The 22,858-nt window shown below is 46.2% G+C and overlaps 1 protein-coding gene across 1 annotated transcript in view; it reads right to left on the bottom strand.

The window, feature by feature from the left end:
• Positions 1 to 1,231: 1,231 nt before the first annotated feature.
• The window catches only part of CLDN1 (claudin 1), a 41,604-nt gene continuing 19,977 nt past the window's right edge, over positions 1,232 to 22,858 (bottom strand). Inside the window, exons 2-4 of the mRNA XM_086944628.1 lie at positions 7,706 to 7,870; positions 5,656 to 5,740; positions 1,232 to 2,354 (exon numbers count right to left, since the gene is read on the bottom strand). Coding sequence (XP_086800754.1) covers positions 2,192 to 2,354; positions 5,656 to 5,740; positions 7,706 to 7,870 — 413 coding nt within the window. The 3' untranslated portion in view covers positions 1,232 to 2,191. The remainder of the gene's footprint in view (positions 2,355 to 5,655; positions 5,741 to 7,705; positions 7,871 to 22,858) is intronic.

A 22,858-nucleotide genomic window follows, 5' to 3' on the forward strand; every position in this document is an offset into this window, starting at 1 on the left:
AGGTAAAACAGCCCATCAGCAATAGACCCAGTTTCTTACAGGATATTACAACATCTTCAATGCCAGAAAGATGTTCAAGTTACTTAAAACAGCCCGTCAGCAATTGACCCATATTCTTATATGATATTACAACATCTTCAATTCCAGAAAGATGTTCAAGTTACTTAAAACAGCCCGTCAGCAATTGACCCAGATTCTTATAGGATATTACAACATCTTTAATTCCAGAAAGATGATCAAGTTAGGTAAAACAGCCCATCAGCAATAGACCCAGTTTCTTATAGGATATTACAACATCTTCAATTCCAGAAAGATGTTCAAGTTACTTAAAACAGCCCGTCAGCAATTGACCCAGATTCTTATAGGATATTACAACATCTTCAATTCCAGAAAGATGTTCAAGTTACTTAAAACAGCCCGTCAGCAATTGACCCAGATTCTTATAGGATATTACAACATCTTTAATTCCAGAAAGATGATCTAGTTAGGTAAAACAGCCCATCATCAATAGACCCAGTTTCTTATAGGATATTACAACATCTTCAATTCCAGAAAGATGTTCAAGTTACTTAAAACAGCCCATCAGCAATTGACCCAGACTCTTATAGGATATTACAACATCTTTAATTCCAAAAAGATGATCAAGTTAGGTAAAACAGCCCATCAGCAATAGACCCAGTTTCTTATAGGATATTACAACATCTTCAATTCCAGAAAGGTGTTCAAGTTACTTAAAACAGCCCGTCAGCAATTGACCCAGATTCTTATAGGATATTACAACATCTTTAATTCCAGAAAGATGATCAAGTTAGGTAAAACAGCCCATCAGTGATCGACCCAGATTCTTATAGGATATTACAACATTTTTAATCCCAGAAAGATGTTCAAGTTAGGTAAAACAGCCCGTCAGCAATTGACCCAGATTATTATAGGATATTACAAGATCTTTAATTCCAGAAAGATGATCAAGTTAGGTAAAACAGCCCATCAGCGATAGACCCAGATTCTTAAAGGATATTACGACATTTTTAATCCCAGAAAAATGTTCAAGTTAGGTAAAACAGCCCATCAGCGATAGACCCAGATTCTTAAAGGATATTACGACATTTTTAATCCCAGAAAAATGTTCAAGTTACTTAAAACAGCCCGTCAGCAATAGACCCATATTCTTAAAGGCTATTACAATATCTTAATTCTTGCCTGGAAGGGATGAGGATTTTTTACTATTAAGCAATCTTCTTAATAATGTACAAATTTATTATTACAAAGTAAGAAAAAACAACAATTACAAGTACATGATTAAATGACTGATACACTGCAGTGACACAAGCTGAATGTTGCAATTACATTCTGTTGCAGTGGAAAAAGCAAATTCTTCCACTGTCTACAGTTATGCAAAAACATAACAAAATGTACAAAACAATCATATATTCAATGATTTGAATAAAAAAGAACACAATGCACCTATAGGGACATTAATCCTAGTAAACATATTGTTGTAAATCTGCTGTATGGTTCAAGTTGAAGATGCACAGTACTGACTGTACTAAATGTTCCTTTTGATATGAAAATCTGATATTTGGGGTACAGCGTTGATTATATTGCTAAAAACTGAAAAAATGCTCTCCTGTTGTGTCCTTATGAGGTGTGCCCATCCTTCTTCAACTGCCCTCTGTTCCACCTGGTCTGCTGTTTCCTCATCTCCCAATACACCAAGCTCAGTATTTCTGGGACGTAAGTCTACCAAAGCCTAAAATATCAGCATTTCTACTTAGAAAAAAAAGTTTTTTTAAACATTTTCTGCCAGCTGGCATATTGATTGCAGAAGCATCACAAACTTGCAATGATAAGAAGTTTCTCTAATTTAAAAAAAAAAACATGGCGGTGGCTTGGTCGGGCTCCAACTTCTTTTAATAGAAGGCACAGAGGTTGACGTGGACATTAAAGTTGTCCTGTTCCGTACTTGAGTCAAAGAATCCTGAAACAAAAAATGTGTGCCAGACCAAGCTCAGAATTTTCAATCAAGGTACAAAATTGAGATTTTCTTTTTTTCCTCAGTCTTGAAAAAAATATATTTTTTCTTCAACCAAACATGCAGTTGCTTTAAGAAAGTGATGGACGTAGGCGCCCATCTGATAGGAAGAGCCTTTCAAAGCTTCCGGTAAGTCCTAGATGTTGGGGTCGCCATGCCTTACACGTAGTCCTTGCCACCGGAAGGTGGTGCATTGGGGAAGCTCCTCGACGGCGGGTAGGAGGTCTCCTTCCTCGGGCAGGAGCAGCAGAGCAGACCTCCTCCAATCAGAGTCAGAACTGCGGAGGCCCAGCCAATGAAGAGAGCGTAGCCGAATTCAAACCTAGAGGCACCAAGAGAATAAAGAGAGTCAAGAGGTGCGATCACCCAAAAGAGAGAGGCGCAGAGTTAGGAAAGCCACTTTAAAACACTTTTTTTATAGAGATTTCACATTAACGATGCACGGCTGTCAATGGTGTGTTGAATACATGTATTTTCTCACTATGTTTTGCTGCTGGGATCACGTATCATTGGTGGTGGTTCATGACCTTGGTTTATTAGTCATTTTAATGAACTGGATGCAGAAAAATTCCAATTGAAAACTGATCATTGTTGATCACTCATCCAATGAGCATAATTTATATGAAGACTTAAACAGTTGTGGGACTAAAATTAATTTGGGACTAAAAGTAACTACCCGTGAGTCAAACCCAATCTGTGGCAGAAGAACCATCGATCTACTGACCTACTAATATGTGGGAGTGATCATATCAAAGTTTTAATATCGACCTACACTTATGTCGACTCAACAATATTGATGTGTCTAGTCTACCCTATATCCTGGTGCAGGAACCATCGCTGTACGAAGGCCCATTTTGTTGTATTCGATCCGTGCCGTGGCGTGGAACCGTCACTCACCTGGTGCACCAGGACCAAGTTTCACCATGTCTGCTCCCTGCTGTGCAGTTGTTACTGCACTAGTGATCCAGAACCCGGTTTCATTGTGTCCACCCGCTGCTGAAGTGAAAGATCGATGCTATACTGAACTATTTTGTTCGCCACCCGCTGCGGTGCAGCGACGGTTAGTACGCTAGTGCGCTAAGAAGACCCTCCTATCACTATGGCTTGCTCTGTCTGGTAGGTTAGACCTAAAAACGGGGTTGCTTGCCAATTTCCCCCCAAAAATCATTCTTTTCGAAACTATTTCTTATGCAGTTGATTTTAGCAATCTTTCCATCTTCATGAAGTTCTAGCACTGTGAAGCGGCATTTTGACTCCAGACACAGATGCATTGTCTTCGTTTGAGAAGTGCACTTCTGCTACTACTGACCCGTTCTGTTTGTAATGAATTTTTTTTATGTTCTGTTGCACCTTTATTTTATTTACATATTTTGCATTTTTCTTTAGACTTTAATTGGATGTGTTACCTATTTTGACAAGATCCCAAAAATGAAAACCTTTTAAGGTTTATGCAGGGAATGAGTAAGACCCTTTCTGATTCCTAAATCTGAGGGCTTCACGTTAGTGTTTTTTTTGTTTTTTTTAAAAAGTGGGTTTCTGTTGAACCTCAATTGCATCGCTGCTGGAACACCCGGATCGTAACTTTTTAAATCTACAGGGGGGATTATCTCAAACTCAGAAGTCTGTGCTCGGAGTTCCGCTGCAGTGTGTCTGCTGACCACTGGTCAGATGGTGAAGTCTTGAAATCTGATTTTATCCACTTGTATCCATGGGGACAGAGGAAAATCGCCAATTTTAAATACATATGGGCAAACCACCATCATGATGCTCTTTACCCACAACCCATTGGGCCCGAGCCCTTTTAGGGAGGAGGTATGATAAATCAAGTAACGAATGGCAAACTACTAGAATATCGAAGACCAAAATATAGACAGGGTTGTATATATAGTTAAGTACTGATTTACTATACTTAACTACACATATATGTACCGTCACAATAAATATATGGTTGATCCCTATTAAAGAATATCTGACTTGTCGGAGTGACTTTGTTATATATAAACTGATGTGCACTTGTAACCTTGTGTACATCGGGAGTACAAAATTGCCTGCTAACCAACGCATTTTACAACATCTGCGAGCAATAGTAAATTCGGATAGTAATTATCCAGTGGCTCACCACTTCAAGGCCGTACATGATAACAAATTGAAAGACCTCCAGTATACCTTGCTAGGATCGGTCCCTAACCCCGGACGGGGCGGTGACCGCGAAAAACTCCTTAGACAAAGGGAATCATACTTTATCTTGTTGCTTGACACCAAGGCTCCTAACGGATTGAACACCATTGATGAATTGTATCACTTTTTGTGATTATTTGTTTATCTTTTCTTTGTATTAAAATACAATTAAAGCATATAAGTCTAGAATTGTTAAATTAAGATGGATGAAATCGCTTTACAAGTTCTCTTTGGGGACTTTTGAGATACAATGATAATGTATATATGAATATTGAGTCTCATCTGAATTCGTTGTCCATTAGTTTTTATGTAAGGCACTATTTTTTAATATATTAGGCACTAGCACTTTAGAGGTTTTGGTATATAGCCATGTGCAGTCTTTAGAATTGTTTTATATATTATACATGATTTATTTTTAAGAGGTCGGCTATCATGTTTTACCATATCAGCACTTTGAAGGTTGCAATATACTATCTTAGTTGTCTTAACTTTTAAGCCTGAATAATTGAGCACTTGCATTTTATTCTCGTAAAAATGTTTCCTATGATGAACTACCTTTTGGTTTTTACAACCCAAATTTGTTTGCTGACGCTTTTGATTGCCAGGCACTTGCCACCATTTGTTACCTTTTTATAATGGTTGAAGGATAGAATGTATAATGAAGCATTATGCTGTTATTTTCAGTAGACATTGACATTCTACATATATTAGATTGCCATTCATTTTCGTTATGCTTAGGCTATAATGCCCTTAAATGCACTTTTTTGCCTATTGTCCCTATTTCTTTGGGGGATAGTGCTTTTAATGATGATAAATTAACTCACCTGTTTGTCACACGTCATGTGATCAAGCTCCGTCCGTGGAGCAAAACGCGTCAGGGAGAGCACTTGCTCCATGATTTGCACAATAAATTTCTCCACTGCTACAACTTTCTACGTTGTGATGGCGTTTTATTGAGAATAAGACTCGTTGTGGGGGAGAGAGGTCGGCACCTTTTCAAATCCGCAGTCATAGCGGACAGGTCTTCTTTTGATATATATATATATATATATATAACAAGGTGTAAAGCCGAAACGCGTCGGCATTGTCATTAAATTGACTATTTTGAAATATCCACAAGTGTATGGACATTCTCTCTTTTGCAATAGCGAGTGTTTTCTGCAACAACAAAAATAAAAAAATATATATATATATATATATATATATCGTCAAGTTACGTAGATGCGAAGTTACAAATAGTATATCTTTACGTACCTATGTACACTTACCTCGTCAATACTTTGACTACGATACTCTGGTTATTTGGTATTCCCTACTCTACATCTCAGACTACAACCCTTCTTCAAATTCATTCACTGCAATCAATGCCAACATTTCTTCTGGCGGCCAATCCATGAGTCTACGCAAGCTTCACCTCTCGTATGAGAGCGGATCAGGGTACTCACTTAGTGTTGGTGGGGGTGAGGACGTTGTAGAACTCCTTGGCAATCAGGCTTCCATACCAGGCGGTGCCAATCAAGACGGCAAGACCTACAAGAGGACAACGTAGGACATTCAATATTAGACAATGCAAGACAGGATTTCAAATATTACTGGAGCCATAAGACACAGGCCTGGGGTGCCCTCCCGCCAACATGGCCCATACAGGCTTCCATCATCTTCTGTACCTGCAGTGAATCTATAAAGCTGTGACTACCATTTTACTAACATACCCGGACAAATAATCACTATCTCACTCAAAGACTTGATATCGCCAAACTGGAAATTGAAAATGTGCAGGAAATAAAATGCCACAAGACCAGTCTTGGAGGACTATGAGCACTGAGCCTGTACTAGCAATTTAGGAGTGGGCGGAGCTCGCTGAGTTTCACTCCCCGGTATTCCAGGGAATTACATGAAAACTCTGTGAGATTCCGCGGAGTCCCGTGAATGGGTGGACATTGTCAGGTCTCACTGATTTTTAGAGCCGGGAGCACATTTTTGCTGAAAGATCAGCGCGAACAGCACGACGTGGCACACCATAGGATTTCGCTGTGGCTCAAGTAAATTTTCTACTCGAGCAGCAGCTTTTTCGCCGCAAGCGGTTGTGACCGCCCACATTGGGTAAATCTCGCCGCGTACCCTCCTAGTGCCTGAAAATTGCGCTAGGGGATGTCAATTCTTGCTTGCGCTCGCCAACTTACTGTTGGCGAGCCATGCACGAGAATAAACTCCACCGCGTAGTGGTTGGTGGAGTTTAGCCGGAACGATGTGGTGCAAGCGTAACGCGGAGTGGCCAAAACTCTGCCAATTTCACCGGGGGAGTGGAATTTATTACCCACCCCTAAATAGCATCAGAGGCGCTTCTCCTCTTTTGAGAGCAGCTTAAAACACCAGTGTTCAAGGCACAGCTCAACAAGCATTGATAAGAAACTCTAGCCTCCTCCTCAGTGGGGTATCCTATGTGTGACGGCCCCTAGTGTAAACTACAAAATGCCCCCGCCAACTGCTGTCTGAATGATAAAATACAGCAAAATCAGGATTCAGTGGACCCCTCAAGCCTCTAGGTCCGGTGCCACTGCACTGGCTGCACCACTGGAAGCATAGCCCCTGCTCCTCATTTCCCACACCTTCCTTTCCCAACAGCTGCGACCAGGCCTTTGTCCTCGTTCACTGTGTGGAGTGCTTTGTTCATCTCAGCTATATAAATACCGAACCCCCCCTGGGGCGGCTACTCCATAATGGCAGAGGGGCTTTGCCCCACTCTTCAGTCACAGAAAAATAAAATAATAATAAAAGATCATTTTATTTTTCTGTGACTGCCTTAGGCACGCGCATAGGGTGGGGCGTGGCTGGGAGGAGTGCCGGGCACAGACATGCGCACTTCTATGTCTTAAATTCTAGCTGTGTTTACCAACGGGTTGGAGAAATGCAGCATGTTACAAGGAAGTGTCTGAGCGACAGAGCAGGCCGCCTAGACCAATCCTGGTGCTGCTATCATACCATGAGTGCAGAGTCTGGATTGGCTGGGCAGCCTCTGCCTTCCCAGAGACTGCTGGGAGAGCACCGAGGTGGCGGTCGGCATCAGATGCAGCAGCAAAGGGTACGTTTTAAAAAATTATTATTTTCCATTCTCCGTCCCCCTGCCTATTCTTCTTGCCCCACAACTTCGTATTGTGACAGCCGCCACTGCTCCCCCGCCAGCCTTCTTGACTCTTTGCATTTTCATATTTTGAGAAGTTGACCTGATGGGGTAAATCACCTTTTGGGCAAGAGCTTCAAGTCTCTCCTCTTGGGAATGGGATCATTATGCACAGGTAGCCACTCACCCTTCTGTTGGAATACTGGCAGACATATCAGCTGATAACTATCCAGCCCTAAACATCACTTACAGGAATGTTGCTTCACTGGGTGTAGATTTTCTATTATTAATTCCAATGGTGCAATATTTTCAAAAGCTTTATATTTTTGTCAGATGATAGTCAGACCACAACGCTCCAACCGCGCCCTACTTACCAGCGATGAGGAAGAGCGCACCGCCGGTGATGGCCACCTTCGCCTTCTTCTCCTTCTCATCCTCGAAGGCTTTCAGGCACTTCATGCCCATGGCGGCGATGAATATCGCGATGAGCCCCAGGATGATGCCTGAGATCATCAGGGCGCGGGTGGCCTGCAAGGTGCCTAGAAGAGGAAAAGGAGGCACAGTGTCATCAACAATGAAGAGGGACAAGGTCTTCACAGTCAAAGGGGATGAGGTGGGGAGTGGTGTGATACAGAATGATGGGGCCCACTGCAGAATATGTGGGGGATCCCTGACACTCGCAGATACTCATAGGCCTAGGGCTGGGGGTCTGAAGTGTGGGGCCCCCTGCACAGCTCCACTGGTCCCTCTGCTAGTCCTTCCCTCAGTCTCTACTAGTCCCTCTGCTAGTCCTTCCCTCAGTCTTTACTAGTCCCTCTGCTAGTCCTTCCCTCAGTCTCTACTCATCCCTCTTCTAGTCCTTCCCTCCATCTCTACTAGCCCCTCCTGGTCCTTCTTTCCATCTCCACTAGTCCCTCTGCTTGTCCGTCCCTCTGTCTCTGTTACTCCCTCTGTTGGTCCTTCCCTCCATCTCCAAGGGAGATGCTCGCCTCTGAATCTTCATTGTGGGCGGGGCCTACTGTTTCCCTGCAATGCCTCTTTAGGGCATTCACAAGGTACTGCTCAAGCTTCTCCCATGGAAAGAGTCTATTTCCTTCTGTGTGGATAGCTCCTCTGCATGTGAAGATATCCACAGAATGAGTTAGTCTAACCCTCAATGAGTGACACTTGGCAGGGCTGCTATCTTGAACACAGGCTAAGTAAAAGGTTAAGAAGTGGTGGACCCTTAACCGTAGACTCTTTTACCAGCTGCCCCACAAAACCAACACTTCGAAAATTAAGCATCGCAAGAGCACCTCTCCTGCTCAAAAGGCTGCAGTTCAAATCTAGCCGAGCAATCAGTTTAAAAAAAAATCCTGAAAAACTTCAACAAAAACAGAAGAGGGTCTGATATGGAGAAGTGATCCCCAAACAGCCGCCAAAATCATTACATTTTAAACAAGCATTGGAAATGCAATAGGTCTCGCAGCATTAGAGTTAGTGCTTTTAGAATTGTTTATGGGTTTTTTTTGTAAATCTTTAGCATTTTTGTTTCCTGTAGCCAATGCTAAAGAATTACAAACAAAAAAAGCCATAAACATTTCTAAAAGCTCTAACTCAAATGCTCCAAGACCTATTGCACTGTGTGAGGGTGAGGGGTTGAAGGTGAGTGAGGGTGAGGGTGGGTGAGGGTGAGTGAGGGTGAGTGAGGGGTTGAGGGTGAGTGAGGGTGAGGGGTTGAGGGTGAGTGAGAGTGAGGGTGAGTGAGGGTGAGGGTGAGTGAGGGTGAGGGTGAGTGAGGGTGAGGGGTTGATGTTGAGGGTGAGGGGTTGAGGGTGAGTGAGGGTGAGTGAGGGGTTGAGGGTGAGTGAGGAGGAGTGAGAGTGCAAGAAAGTTGCAGTTTGGCTTTGAAACAGATCTGAGAGGTGTCTGCGTGATAAAAGAAGGCTGAAACAGGCAGAGAAGGGGAGGGGGGAGGAGAAATGCGACACGGCGGGCAGGGGAGGGGGCAGAGCGGGGAGAGGGTGTGAAAGCAGCAGGGTCCCAACAGCTGCTGCTTCTCCTGACCCTGGGCAAACCGCTGAGTACAATTCCCTGAAAAAAAGCTTCATCAAGGTACCATGCGTGTATCCCATAGGCATGCGCAACATGAAATACTGATCGCATGCGCACAGCGTGATTCGAGGGAGGAGGCTACACTGTGATGAACTACTCTTTCAGACAAGCGCGCAAATATACTTTACTCTTTTGCACCTGCGCACAGCTTAAGACACTGCTCACCTAGCCCTGTATGGACGGAATATAAGTGGACAGGGCCCCGAGGTTTAATTTAATATAAACTCGAGACTCCGGTGAAGTAAAATGTAACTGTTAAAAACATCATGCGAGGTGAGCTTACCTTCCCAAAACACGAAATTTTAAACTGTAAAGGGTACTCTGTGGTAGCGTTACACAAAATACACTTTTATTTTTAATGAAGAGTACAAATTATTTTATGTTGCAAGGATAATACCGCTGTTTAGCCAATACTCAATAATTAAGTTGCGATCATTCAATACCAGATAAGCCCTTTCCATGCGACGCGACATGGCAGGCAGGGGAGGGGGCGGAGCGGGGGTGTGGGAGGAGTGCGGGAACAGACGGCGAGGGGAGGAGAGTAGGAGGAGGAGAGTAGGGGAGGCACGGCCTAGCGGCCGTGCAAGGAGAGTAGGAGGAGGAGGGGGGAGGAGAGTAGGGAGGCACGGCCTAGCGGTCGTGCAATCAAGAAGTGAGGGGGCGGGAGAGTAGGCAAGGCAGGCGGCTGGGGGCATGTGCACGCGCTTTTAAGCTCAATGCGCATGCGCATTGAGCTTAAAAGTCACGGGCACTGCAAGGAATCGCCACGATTCCTTGCAAGTTGGACAAAGAGTGGATAAGCCCCCATAGTCTTGCTTGCTCGATGCGCATGCGCATCGACAGGCGAGACCTAAAAATGGAGAGGAGGATATAGGTTTATTGTTCCCAGTGTTTAATTTGTAAAAAATGTTTTTTAAAAAGTAAGCACCAGGCCCTTCTCGAGTGACCACTGCAGCCTGCACCACCCAGTGCCCCTGCAAGCGCTGTCAATGACAGAATCAACACAGCCACTTACCTTCACACTCCTACAAGTGTGACAATTCAGACTATTCCAGTACACCAAAGCACAGTGGCATAAAGAAACTTGAGAGGGCCCCCTGCAAGGTATGTGGATGTGCCCCCTCCAGACTCAATCAGAAGCTCTCCAGCCGGCCAGAGTACTGTGCTGAGGAGGCTCCCCCACACCGTGGGGGCTGCGGGGGCCTCTGTTATGCCACGGACAAAGCTATAATAATGGCGTGAGTGGCTGGTATTATTGATTTACTATGCATATTGACTTGTTAACCCCTTCACTGCGGCGGCTATTCTGCCGCAGTGCTAATGGGGCGGGCGGCCGTGCGGCGGGCGCATGCTGGTGACGGAACCGCTCCGTCACCAGCGTCGGTGGCGCTGTGCTTATGACGGAGCGGTTCCGTCACAGCCCGCCCCGCTCAATAGAACGCTCAGCGCAGGTGCGGAATTCGCGCATGAGCAGCGAGCGGGCCATGACGGAACCGCTCCGTCATCAGCACAGCGCCACCGCAGCTGATGACGGAGCGGTTCCGTCATCAGCAGACAAGGGGTTAAACACACATGTTGGGCTCATGTCAAAATTAGACAGACAGCGCCACCATGTGGTGAACTATCACTAAAGCTGATGCTGACAATTAAGTGCTGGTGCCCAGCACCGTAAATGACCACCTCAAATTAAGCACTGGACTTGTTCCTCGCAGCAGTAGGGAAGCAGCAAAGTTTAGGTTGGGTCAAAGCAAGGGACTAGTGGCCAGAAGTAATCCATATACATTTGCTGTGCATTGATTGAATTCTGTCGAGCTCTCTAATACTCACATGTTTCTTGGCATTAATAATGTTAGTGTGAGGTAGTTGTTGTTTTCAGTCATGTTGAATTAAAGAAGATTCGAGTTGAGGCAGAAAACGTGAATCGACACAAGAACGCCCTCCCTGATCACACTCCTTGCAATCGTGCAGGTCAATGTTCCGGAAGGGCCATCAAAGCTAGGTTAGGTCTAGTTACAGGGGTTGCTCCTCCGTAATGGCGGACGAGCTTCGCCCCACTGATCAGAGTCCGTCATAGAATTATTTTTATATTCAAACCATAATATCATTTTATTTTTCTGTGACGGGCTCTGGCTGATGATGCGTGATTGCGGGTTGGGACTGGGCCATGACAGGCAAGTGCTGGGCACTTAGAAGTGCACATGTAGGTTTGGCGGACCGTCTCAGGCTGGCCAAACAGACATGCACACTTGTATTTCTTCAACCCAGCTGTGTTCGCAACTGGTTTGGAGAAAAGCTCCAGGCTCCCAGGAAGTGTCTGAGCAGCAGACCAGACCTCTCAGTCCAATCCTGGCGCTGCTCTCATAGCGTCTGGATTGGGTCGGAAACCTGTGCCTTCCCAGAGGATGCCAGGAGTGTAGCACTGAGGCGGCTGTCGGGCAGCGAGAGGTACATTTTCTAAAATATTATCTTTTTACGCCTCCCCAACTTTCTTTGGGTGGCAGCTGCCACTCTCTAGTTAGGACAAGGGGTGGTGAGGGACAGAGTCTCTGAATTAAGCAGAAAGCTCTCACCCAGTCAAGAGATCAGGGCTAGATCCAACACCGTTTTTTAGCTCACTGCACCATCCCAGTTTCAGAACCTGGCTGTATGCAAATTAGTCTGTTCCTGTCCCAGTGCATGATGGGAACAGGACAAACCAAACTACAAAAGCCAATTCTTACACTGGGAAGGAAACAAGCTCCCGGGGACCGGTTTCTGGCATTACAGCCGTCTTCGGCCCGGTTTGCTTGAATCCTGATGGTGCAATGAGCAAGGGTCTCACATCTGAGAATACCCTTCCACGCTTAGGGTGGACAAAAATATTTACAACAAGGGGTGGTGAGGGACAGAGTCTCTGAATTAAGCAGAAAGCTCTCACCCAGTCAAGAGATCAGGGCTAGATCCAACACCGTTTTTTAGCTCACTGCACCATCCCAGTTTCAGAACCTGGCTGTATGCAAATTAGTCTGTTCCTGTCCCAGTGCATGATGGGAACAGGACAAACCAAACTACAAAAGCCAATTCTTACACTGGGAAGGAAACAAGCTCCCGGGGACCGGTTTCTGGCATTACAGCCGTCTTCGGCCCGGTTTGCTTGAATCCTGATGGTGCAATGAGAAGGCTGAAATGCCAGAAACCGGTCCCCGGTAGCTTGTCTCCTTTCTGGTGAAGAATTGGCTTGGTAGTTTAGTCTGCCCTGTTCCCATGATGCACTGGGCCAGGGACAGACTGATTTGCATATAGCCAGGTTCTGAGCTGGGATGGGGCAGTGAGATAAATAACGGTGATGGATCAAGCCCTGATCTTTGGACTGGGTAAGAGTGGTCTGTTTAACTCAGACACTCTGTTCATCACCACCCCCTTTTCTAAATCGTTTTTGGCCACTATAGGTGTGGCAGGGTATACTCAGACATGAGTCCCTTTCTCACTGCTCCATCAGGATTCAAGCAAGTCGGGCCGAAGAAGGCTGAAATGCCAGAAACCGGTCCCCGGTAGCTTGTCTCCTTTCTGGTGAAGAATTGGCTTGGTAGTTTAGTCTGCCCTGTTCCCATGATGCACTGGGCCAGGGACAGACTGATTTGCATATAGCCAGGTTCTGAGCTGGGATGGGGCAGTGAGATAAATAACGGTGATGGATCAAGCCCTGATCTTTGGACTGGGTAAGAGTGGTCTGTTTAACTCAGACACTCTGTTCATCACCACCCCCTTTTCTAAATCGTTTTTGGCCACTATAGTTGTGGCAGGGTATACTCAGACATGAGTCCCTTTCTCACTGCTCCATCAGGATTCAAGCAAGTCGGGCCGAAGAAGGCTGAAATGCCAGAAACCGGTCCCCGGTAGCTTGTCTCCTTTCTGGTGAAGAATTGGCTTGGTAGTTTAGTCTTCCCTGTTCCCATGATGCACTGGGCCAGGGACAGACTGATTTGCATATAGCCAGGTTCTGAGCTGGGATGGGGCAGTGAGATAAATAACGGTGATGGATCAAGCCCTGATCTTTGGACTGGGTAAGAGTGGTCTGTTTAACTCAGACACTCTGTTCATCACCACCCCCTTTTCTAAATCGTTTTGGCCACTATAGGTGTGGCAGGGTATACTCAGACATGAGTCCCTTTCTCACTGCTCCATCAGGATTCAAGCAAGTCGGGCCGAAGAAGGCTGAAATGCCAGAAACCGGTCCCCGGTAGCTTGTCTCCTTTCTGGTGAAGAATTGGCTTGGTAGTTTAGTCTGCCCTGTTCCCATGATGCACTGGGCCAGGGACAGACTGATTTGCATGTAGCCAGGTTCTGAGCTGGGATGGGGCAGTGAGATAAATAACGGTGATGGATCAAGCCCTGATCTTTGGACTGGGTAAGAGTGGTCTGTTTAACTCAGACACTCTGTTCATCACCACCCCCTTTTCTAAATCACTCTCTAGTTAGGGACATGCGTTCTGCCAGAGCTCTCCTCCGGACGCACTGCTGTCCCAATTTAAGGAGGGACAGTGGTGCACGGCGGCAGGAGCAGCTGCAGTGCATGGCAGGCTGTACCCCAAAGCCCCATATCAAATGCTGTCAGCCCCCCAGGGAACGCCTCCTTAGTGGTGGGCACACATGTCTGGCCGGGACGCCAGTATGTTGATTCAAATACAGGTGCTGCAGTGACCTGCCGCATTCTTCGCAACCAACTTTAGCCGCGTGGCGGGCGGGACTACATTGATGCCAACATTTAAAACTGGAAAGTGGGAGACTTTGAACAACAAATCGGGGGAACACATTTTTCCCCACAGACATGTATTGAAGTAGAGGTAATTTCAGGCGGGAGACAGCTAAAATAAAGCTGAAATAATGCTGGTTGGTGCGTATCAGACACTCAATTTTAGCGAGAGACTCACGTTTTCATTTATTAAAATATATAACATTGTTGTACCTTGCAACCGTACAACCATACATATAGAACAAACTGGAGTAATATTTTACCCAGCACATACAATACAAGTTATAAGGGGGGTGATCGGTGAGTTGAGGGTCTGGTGAGCCAAGTGAACTCAGCCTTATTTAGGAGGCCGTGCATCACTTTCTGTGATGCACCGGTGGCGTAAAAAATGTGCCATGTTGAGCCCTATTTACAAAGTGACGCATCTAGGCAGATGTGTGACTTTGTAAACCCCTGCGCTACATTACCTGCATCAGGGATAATGTATGCGGGGTGGGCGTTCCCCCGCATCAAAGCCTCGTAGAAGAGGCGCGTTGAAATCTATAAGATTTCCGTGCGCCACTTCAAGGACGCCATTGCGTGAAAACCTGACGCCTGCTTCATAGCAGGCGTAAGGGTGACTGGGGCCCTTTCACATCGGGCTTGCCCAGGGCACAAGTCCTATAAAAAGAAGTGGGGGGATGACAAACCTAGTTAATCAGTAAGTGACATCCCAGCGCGTGACATCGCGACACGTGCTATCAAGGCGCTTAAGCCCTCACATATATGTTTAACGTGTCCATCATGAGTACATTGGAGCACATTTCGAGCATACAGGGAAACCCTCCTGATTTAGGCACAAGATTCACACTTTTGCAGGCCGACCGACACGTCCCCGCAGGGGACACAAGTAAGAGGGCGGCCCCCATAGTGCCACAAGATGGCACACGGGGCAGCCCAGCGCTACGAGATCCCGCGCGTCTCTTCCGGCCTGGTGTGGGCGGGGGAGAGTATATATTCCTCCCCCGCCCACCTAGCGGCCTCTTTGTCCGCCGTCCCCTCACCCTGACGCTGTTTCCCTCCCTACCGCATACCCGGCGTTTTCAGGGTGGGGGGGGGGGGGATGTCTTCTAATGTTTTCTCATTTGTGTTGCAGGCGGAGTTACAGGGCGATCCAGAGGCGGAAAGGTACACGGGATTACCCTCTTCAGAAGCACAAAGGATGCTGAGGCCTAATATCCCCAGGAAGTCTGGCTGGTGGACCCTGGGAATGCGACGGCGCCCTGCTATCCTACGGGCGGTTGGAAACCTGTACAACCAGGGGTCGCTTGAAAGCTCTGCCCCTCGTAGGGGGGGGGAGTGAGCAAGAGGGTGGACCAATGGTTCACCGGAAATGGGAGGGGCTATCTCCTCACCACAACTGCTAAGCAACGATTGGCTAAGGCCACGTTGCAAATTGGCCCATCAGGTGGTAGGCCGCGAGGGGCGGCTTGCCTTTGGATCGTCTGTAAGTTAACCCACCTTGTTGTCATGTGTGTATGCTAATAAACCTGCAGCTACTTTTCTCCAACAAAAAGTTGTCTTGTCTGCTTATTTCTTCGACATGCATGTTGCTGTGAGCGGGCTGGTGAGTGGGCCGATATTGGCACTATGTAAGCTACACATTAAACAATGTTGCCTTTTGTCAGCGCAAACTTACTCTACCCATAGTGCTATACAAGAAAAAAATTAGGATAGTTAAATGATTACAACGCCTCCTCAGGGGTAGTGAGCACTATATAAATGCTACTTTTTCTGTGTAAATACTGGGAAAGACAGACGCATCTGATATTCTTACAGTGCATGCTTGTCTCCTAAACAGAGCCTGAAAAAAATTAAAAGCTGCCTCTCTTAAGTATGTGGGATGTGCTACCAAGGTGCGAGCCTTTGTTTCCCCTCTGCTGCATTTGCTTCTAGGTGTCAGGCTCCGGACAGCTCCCAGCCAAGAGACTCGAACAAAAGGAGGCCTGGTGACCCCTCAAATTCAGCCTTTGTTATGGCCCCAGCAGGAGTCTGAACTGAGAAAGCTCCATCCCCTCCTACACGTTGTTGCGGATCAAAAGCAGACAACAACATGCAGGCGCTGCTAAAGGTGTCCAGGTGTTTGCAAATGACACCGGGACGAGTTCAGCACATTTATCAGTGGGGCCCAACTTTTTGGCACCCTGTGAAAATAGTGGGTGGACGCCGTCCACCCGCGTGTACCCCCCCCGACTCGTGCCCTGGGCTTGCCCCCAGGTGAAAGGACACATTGCTGGAGTTGCGTCTGTTTTCCGACACACCCCAGCAATGCACCACTTTTGCACGGACAGATACGTATCTGCCATTCCTTGATACATGATGCACCGTACAGTAAATATGACGCATCCATCATGTCGCAAGGAGGGAGCACTGAGAAGTCTAGCAGCGATGTGACACTTGTCATAAATGAGGCTCTTTATTTCCATCTGTTTTGCTTTCTTCAGCAGAAGCCGGCAATTGAAAATCCAACAAAATGGCTGCCGGCTGTCTTGGGTGTGGCCGCTCGTTTAGATTCAGAGCTGAACATGTCCAAATTATACCGGGAAAACACGCCTTCGGGCCAGGGCGTTGCAGACACATTTGCGATTGAACTTAGTGAGTGTGAACAGCGGGCTCCGCCTTTCATCAAAGGTGGCGGAATCTAAACCTTCATTTGTTCATTTACCCCAGAGCTCGTGCCTTCTCTGTCGACGCCCCTGCTCCGCCACATTTAATAATTCATTATTTTCCACCATGCATGTTTATAAGTTTGTCTCTCTGTAGATGGTGCCGCCGCTCCGTGACGTCATGAAACCGGTTCTGAGCAGCTTCCAGCTGCAGAGGGCAGCTGCAGGTTCTCGAAGAACCACAAAAAAACGGGCAAAAAATAACACGTCTGAAGTGGCAAAACCGCCGAGAAAAGGCACGCACTAAGGCGCGTGATCCTCGGCATGTCTGTGCGGGTCAGCACACGCAGGGTTTCTGTGGTTAAAGACTCAAAGATGGGGCGAGCCACACCCAAACCTCCCTGGAAGAGGGGGAGAGAGGCTCCGAGGCCGACAAACCCTCTGCCAGAATGTTTATAATCATTCGTATGGTTTATCCCTATTCACGGTCTCATAACCTGCCAGTTTCGGGGATTTCGTGATTTCCTATGTGATTCTTAGAGTTTACTATTTGTATCTCTTCCTTTAGTGACTTTACAACTTGTGCATTTGCAATTTTTTCTGTTTGTATCTTATATGTAACTCATGTAATCCTAAATCCTTATGTATTGCAACTGGTTCTTTTGTAAAGCGCTCTGACACCTTGGGGTAATGTTCGCGTTATATAAAATCGCATTAGATAAATAAATAAAAATAAAATAAATAAATAGTGCCCAGTGGCGCAACGCAAAATGATGGAACTCCGCCCCCCCCCCTCTTGCAGAAAGTAATGAGGGACCCCAGTGTCGCACAGATCGCACAATAATGCATTTGCCTTGGGCAGGGGCGTAGGAGACACTACGTTTCTGGGGGGGACAGGGACAACCGTGTGGTCTTTCCAGTGACCCTATAGAAATTGCCTGTTGCATGAGACCGTACGCCCGTTTATACAATCAGATAGTTTTAAAGTGAAACATTGAGAAAGACAGGCATGTAGTCACAGTTTGTAAGCATGCTTTATTGTTATTTCTATTCACACTGTAATTAGACGAATGTGGAAAAATCACGTATACTTTTTTTAGTGCTACTCATAGTTCACTCAGTTCTATGATCTGCAAGGTACACGTTCTTTGAAGCAGGCACATTAACCCCCCACACTACTTTACGATGAGCCAACATTTCCATTAGACAAAATTTCGAACGCTTATTAGTAGGAACATTAATCTCCAGAGTTAACTTGACATTTTTATTGTTGCCTGAAAACTGCCTGATGCCCAAGGAAGTTAATTTACTTCTAAACTAAAAATTATTTTTAAACACAGCTCCCCCACCAAAGTCCATGCCAGATGCTGTTGTACCGTTAGCACCGCCTTAAAGCCAGTCCTGCTCCCAGCAATGGGGTAGGACAAACAATTAAAGAAGTGGGGTCAGAGCTAACCTCATAGCCATTATAGGAGGAAAAAGATCTATGTAATTGCAGCAAGCAAAATGATTTAACACCTTTCTTGTACATGATTTAAGGGATAATAGACATCAACTAGGGAGAATTGTTAAAACATTTTGGGATCAAATTTCGAAAACGCAGTAGACCCTCAGAGGGCATTCATGAAATATTCCAGTATTCATGGTGCACCTTGGAAGCCTGGTTTCCTAGGATTAAATCTGATTTTTTAAAATGTCTTAAGACAGAAATAACTTCCACTATACCAAGATCCACATTTTTCATGGGTGAGACACTTAGGCCAATGACTACATTCCATATGACAGTGCCAGAATGTACCCATGGTTACTGCAGCCACAGTCATGGGTACCTTTAAAAATTCCCTCAGTATGCAAGAGTCAGAATTTTGCCATTAACAACCCATTTATAAAATGAGTACTGGACATCTTATGACAATAGTTACCTCAAATATCAGTTCCAACATTTTGCTATGGATCCAGCCCATGTGCTAAAAATTATGTGCATCATATCAGGACCTTCAGCCAGGTGTGGTGGTGGTGGGTGTTCTGTGTCCCTGCTGATGGGTATGAATGGGTTATCAGCTTTCTCAGTTAGGCAGTTTGAGACCCCACAGCCACTGACGGTGCCTTCATACAAGCATGTCAAGGCCTGCAGATGGCCATAGGGCACACCTCCCATCCATATGCTGTTAGTACCCATGTCCATAAGGCAAGAATAACCTCCAGTATGCCAGACCAGCAGCACACTTGCATGCATAACAAACATACACCCACACACACATTCTCACTATATCTCTTGCACTCTTTTGTACCTTTGTACTCTGTGACACACTCACACACACTGCCACTCACAAACTCACAATTCATTTAGTAAATTTGCTTTTATTGTGTTAGAAAAGCTTGCCCTGCTGTTTGTGCTTTACCTGCCTTGCCTTTTAGTGAAATTTAATAAAAAACAGATTCTCTATATGTTATTCAAAATAATATTATATTGCCTTGACAATGTTTGTTACAAGTATGATGTGAATGAAAAATGCACTTCTTAAAATAGCTGTGCGGGGCTTATGTTTGGTTTCACTAATTGATCAAGCAGTTTCAGTATTGGAAATTAATGAATCCACATTCTAACATGTGGTATCACAGCATCCAGCTGACCTTATGAAATGTTTGACTTCTTTGGCAACTATGGATTTCATCAAATAGCACTTTACATTTTGGGGTTTTTGAGACCCAACTTGCAATGTAAGAAATAAAACTGCATGTCTCAAGATGAAGCATTGTGGTGAATGGAAAGCCAGGAATGACTGAAGCTGTCACATGTTCTTCAATCCAGCACCATACCCTAAAGCCTCCGCCCTAGTCTCCCTCCTCGTGCCATTCCACATTCTCAGTCAACTCTCCCCTCTTGCCCCAGCCCCATTGCTGCAGATGGAATAAAGTAGGCATCTAATACTACCGAAAGAGCCAGTATTCTGTGGGTGCCTTTGTACAAATGTGTTGATTCATGAGAGTTGTGTATTTTAAAAATGAAGTAACAATATATTAAAGTTCTCTTGCAGACTCTGTAAAGGAGAACACAACAAATGGCCGTTTTTTTGGGGGAAAGGTGGCATCCCTACTTGTGAGATGCCTTTTCACTGAATGCATTCTCCCACTGTGGCAGTAAAAACAAAATACAAAGTACAGGAAAAGGCTGAGTGGAGACACAGGGGGTACGAACCAGTGAACAAAACAACAAAACCTCCTTAACGAGTTGCAAGCGGGATGTAAATGGCCTTTAAAAGACTTGTGAAAAGCTCGAGCCCTCTGGAGAAAAGACTCCAGACACTGCCCTGCCCCAGCAAGTCAAGCAGCCCGGGCTGACACGATGACGGAGGGTGGGGGTGGCTAAATCCCTTTTCGCCTCATCAGGCGTGCAGCCTGATCACAGGTAACTGGGAGCAAGTCAAAGGTCAAGTACAGCCTGTGCAGGGCATTTGTTCTCGCCTTCGCGTGCTAATGTCTTGTCCCCCGTGTCCCCCCCACTCCAAAATCTGGGGGGGATATATCCCCCTCGTCCCCCACAGTTCCTACGCCCATGGCCTTGGGCCCAATAGAGGGGGGGGGGGGGAGGCCTGAACGTCTGGGCCCCTCTAAACTGCAGGGGCCTGCACCATGAAACAGAGAGGCTTTCCCAAGCTTTTAACTATTTCTTATTTCATTTCATTGCACGAAATCTGCAAGGCATTCAGTGCATGGCTTAGACTGAGGGTGAGGGGGTCCCCTCGAAAATAAGACACACTGCCCCCCCCCCCTGCTCTGCTGGGGCTGTGCGGGCCTCCATCACACCCATCATTGTGCAAGGTGCATGGGTGTCATTTAGGGGTCACTACTGCTGGCTTACTCCCTGTGACCTCTGGCCTCGGAGGTGGCAGAGGCATCCCAAGAAATAAGGCAGACAGCCAGTGAGCCCTGTCTGCCTTCAGCTGCTCCCACTGGGGTCCAGGTCTTAAAACTGAGTAAACTCATCCAGACAGCACTCTTCTGAAGAAACAAAAAACAAGGGAAAAAAGAACCACGGGTTGTTTAACAACTTTTTATGTTTCTTGAGAACACAAAAACAAATTTCCAAACCACACCTTCACCTTTGTGCGTAGAAAGAGGGAGCAGGCGATCATAAATACAACTTTTTTTAAAAAACCGAGGAATCCTGCAGTCAATACCATGTTTTGTCTCGTAGCACTAAGCCCTCCAGTTCAAAAGAAGAGAGAAGTGTAAAGTGTCCCTTGCATATTAAGTAGCATCCTAATTAGAATAACCCCGCCCCTGAACTCCTGCCAATGGAGAATGCTCTGATGACCCCTTTAAGTTCTAAAGCTGGGGGGGGGCACATCTTTCAATATGAAAAGTCCAATAAGTAAAGCCGAAGAAATCCCACATACACAGCTGCAAGGCTCCCATGGACACAGGTTTGCAATCCAAGGCAGACTCCCCCACGAGAGTGCTGCATTCATGGGCCCCTCAGATCACGCAGCATCTGTACAGATGCGCACCCCCGAGCTGGTTTTGCCTTCCAGTGTCTGGTCAAACACCATGTTTTCTAACTGCCCTGTGGGCAGCCACAAGGGCCACACCACAGATGCTGGGGGCCCCATCCCCTCAGGACACCACCCAGGCAGGACACTCAAGCCCAGACTGGTTTCCTCTTTTCTTTTTCCTGATCTCAGTTTTCATGAGGATGGGGTCGCACTTGAAAGAAAATACACATTCACTCAGGTGCAGGCGGAATTCATGCGCGATAACCAAAAGATGCAAGCTGTCCTCACACTCCACATCCAAGCTTGACTTTGCCAAAAGTCTGAAGCTTCTTTTCCAGTTTCCTCCCACACAAAATACAACACTTCCAAATCACTGACACAAGGCCTCCGACAAGAGACACACAACTCCAGGCCTGGAATCACTCCACTGGCTATCTATAGCTCAAAGAGCGACGCTCAAGGCGCTCTGCACTGTCCACAGAGCCTCTCAAGGAACATGACTGCTATACCTAAAACTCAAACAATATAAACAAAACAAGGCGCTACGCTTCAGGCTTGAACCACAACTCACCACACCCCGGTACACATAGGAGGTGTCGCTTTCCCGGTAGAAGCAGCCGAGCTCTGGGGCTCAGCCTCGCCACCAACCAAGATCTGAAGCGTCCAGGAGCATTTATACTTCAGAAGAGAGGGGATAGCACCTCCATTTCTAAGATAACTACATTATTCCTCAAGGCTGGGATAGAACCCGGATAATAAATGCTCCATAAGGTACAATCAACAGTCCGTGGATATGAAACAGCCAAACCAGCAGAGAACGTTCTCTGTCCAGGTGTGTTATGAAGGGCTGACCAGTGTCCAGCCTATGTATCATATAGGAATGACAATTTGTATATATTTGTTCTGTTTCTCAACAATACTAACACCATAACCAGGGCCGGACTGGGAACTGAAACCGGCCCTGGCAAACTGCTCGGCTGGGTCCCCCCTGGGTTGAGTGGGGGTGCAGCTGAGCAGTTTACGAGGGCCGGTTTTGGACGATGTTGTTACAGGGGGCAGATATTGCCATCCCGGTAACAAAAATGCCCCCCCAGGGGCCCAGAACCGGTCCCCCACCCTAGCTGCCCACCAGGGAATCACCCGGTGCCTGCTATGGCCAGTCCGGGTGGGGGGGGGGACCATAATACCCACAGTCGGGCACCAGATTGCAGTTTAAAGAGGTATCTTAATAACTCCTTTCTACTGCTTGACCTTCTTACACTCACATAAGATAGAATTTCTACGGGTCATGTCCTTAACCCATTACTGTACCAGTCCACAGCAATAAACCACCTATCACCATCTAAACTGGCGTTGAATAACTGAAGCGATCTGCGCATGACACTGGCCAAGGGAGGGCTTTAATTTGGTTCAACACTGCAGGTCCCGACTATCTATGTACGATGAACGCCTCTTGATGTCTCATAATCACAATTTTATGTGGGATGACAGTAACAAACCCATCCCAGCAGATTACCAACCATCTCTCTTTCCACCAACCTCTGCCCATGTAGGACACAC

Source organism: Lissotriton vulgaris, chromosome 11, assembly GCF_964263255.1.
Source record: "Lissotriton vulgaris chromosome 11, aLisVul1.2, whole genome shotgun sequence".
NCBI lineage: Eukaryota > Metazoa > Chordata > Amphibia > Caudata > Salamandridae > Lissotriton > Lissotriton vulgaris.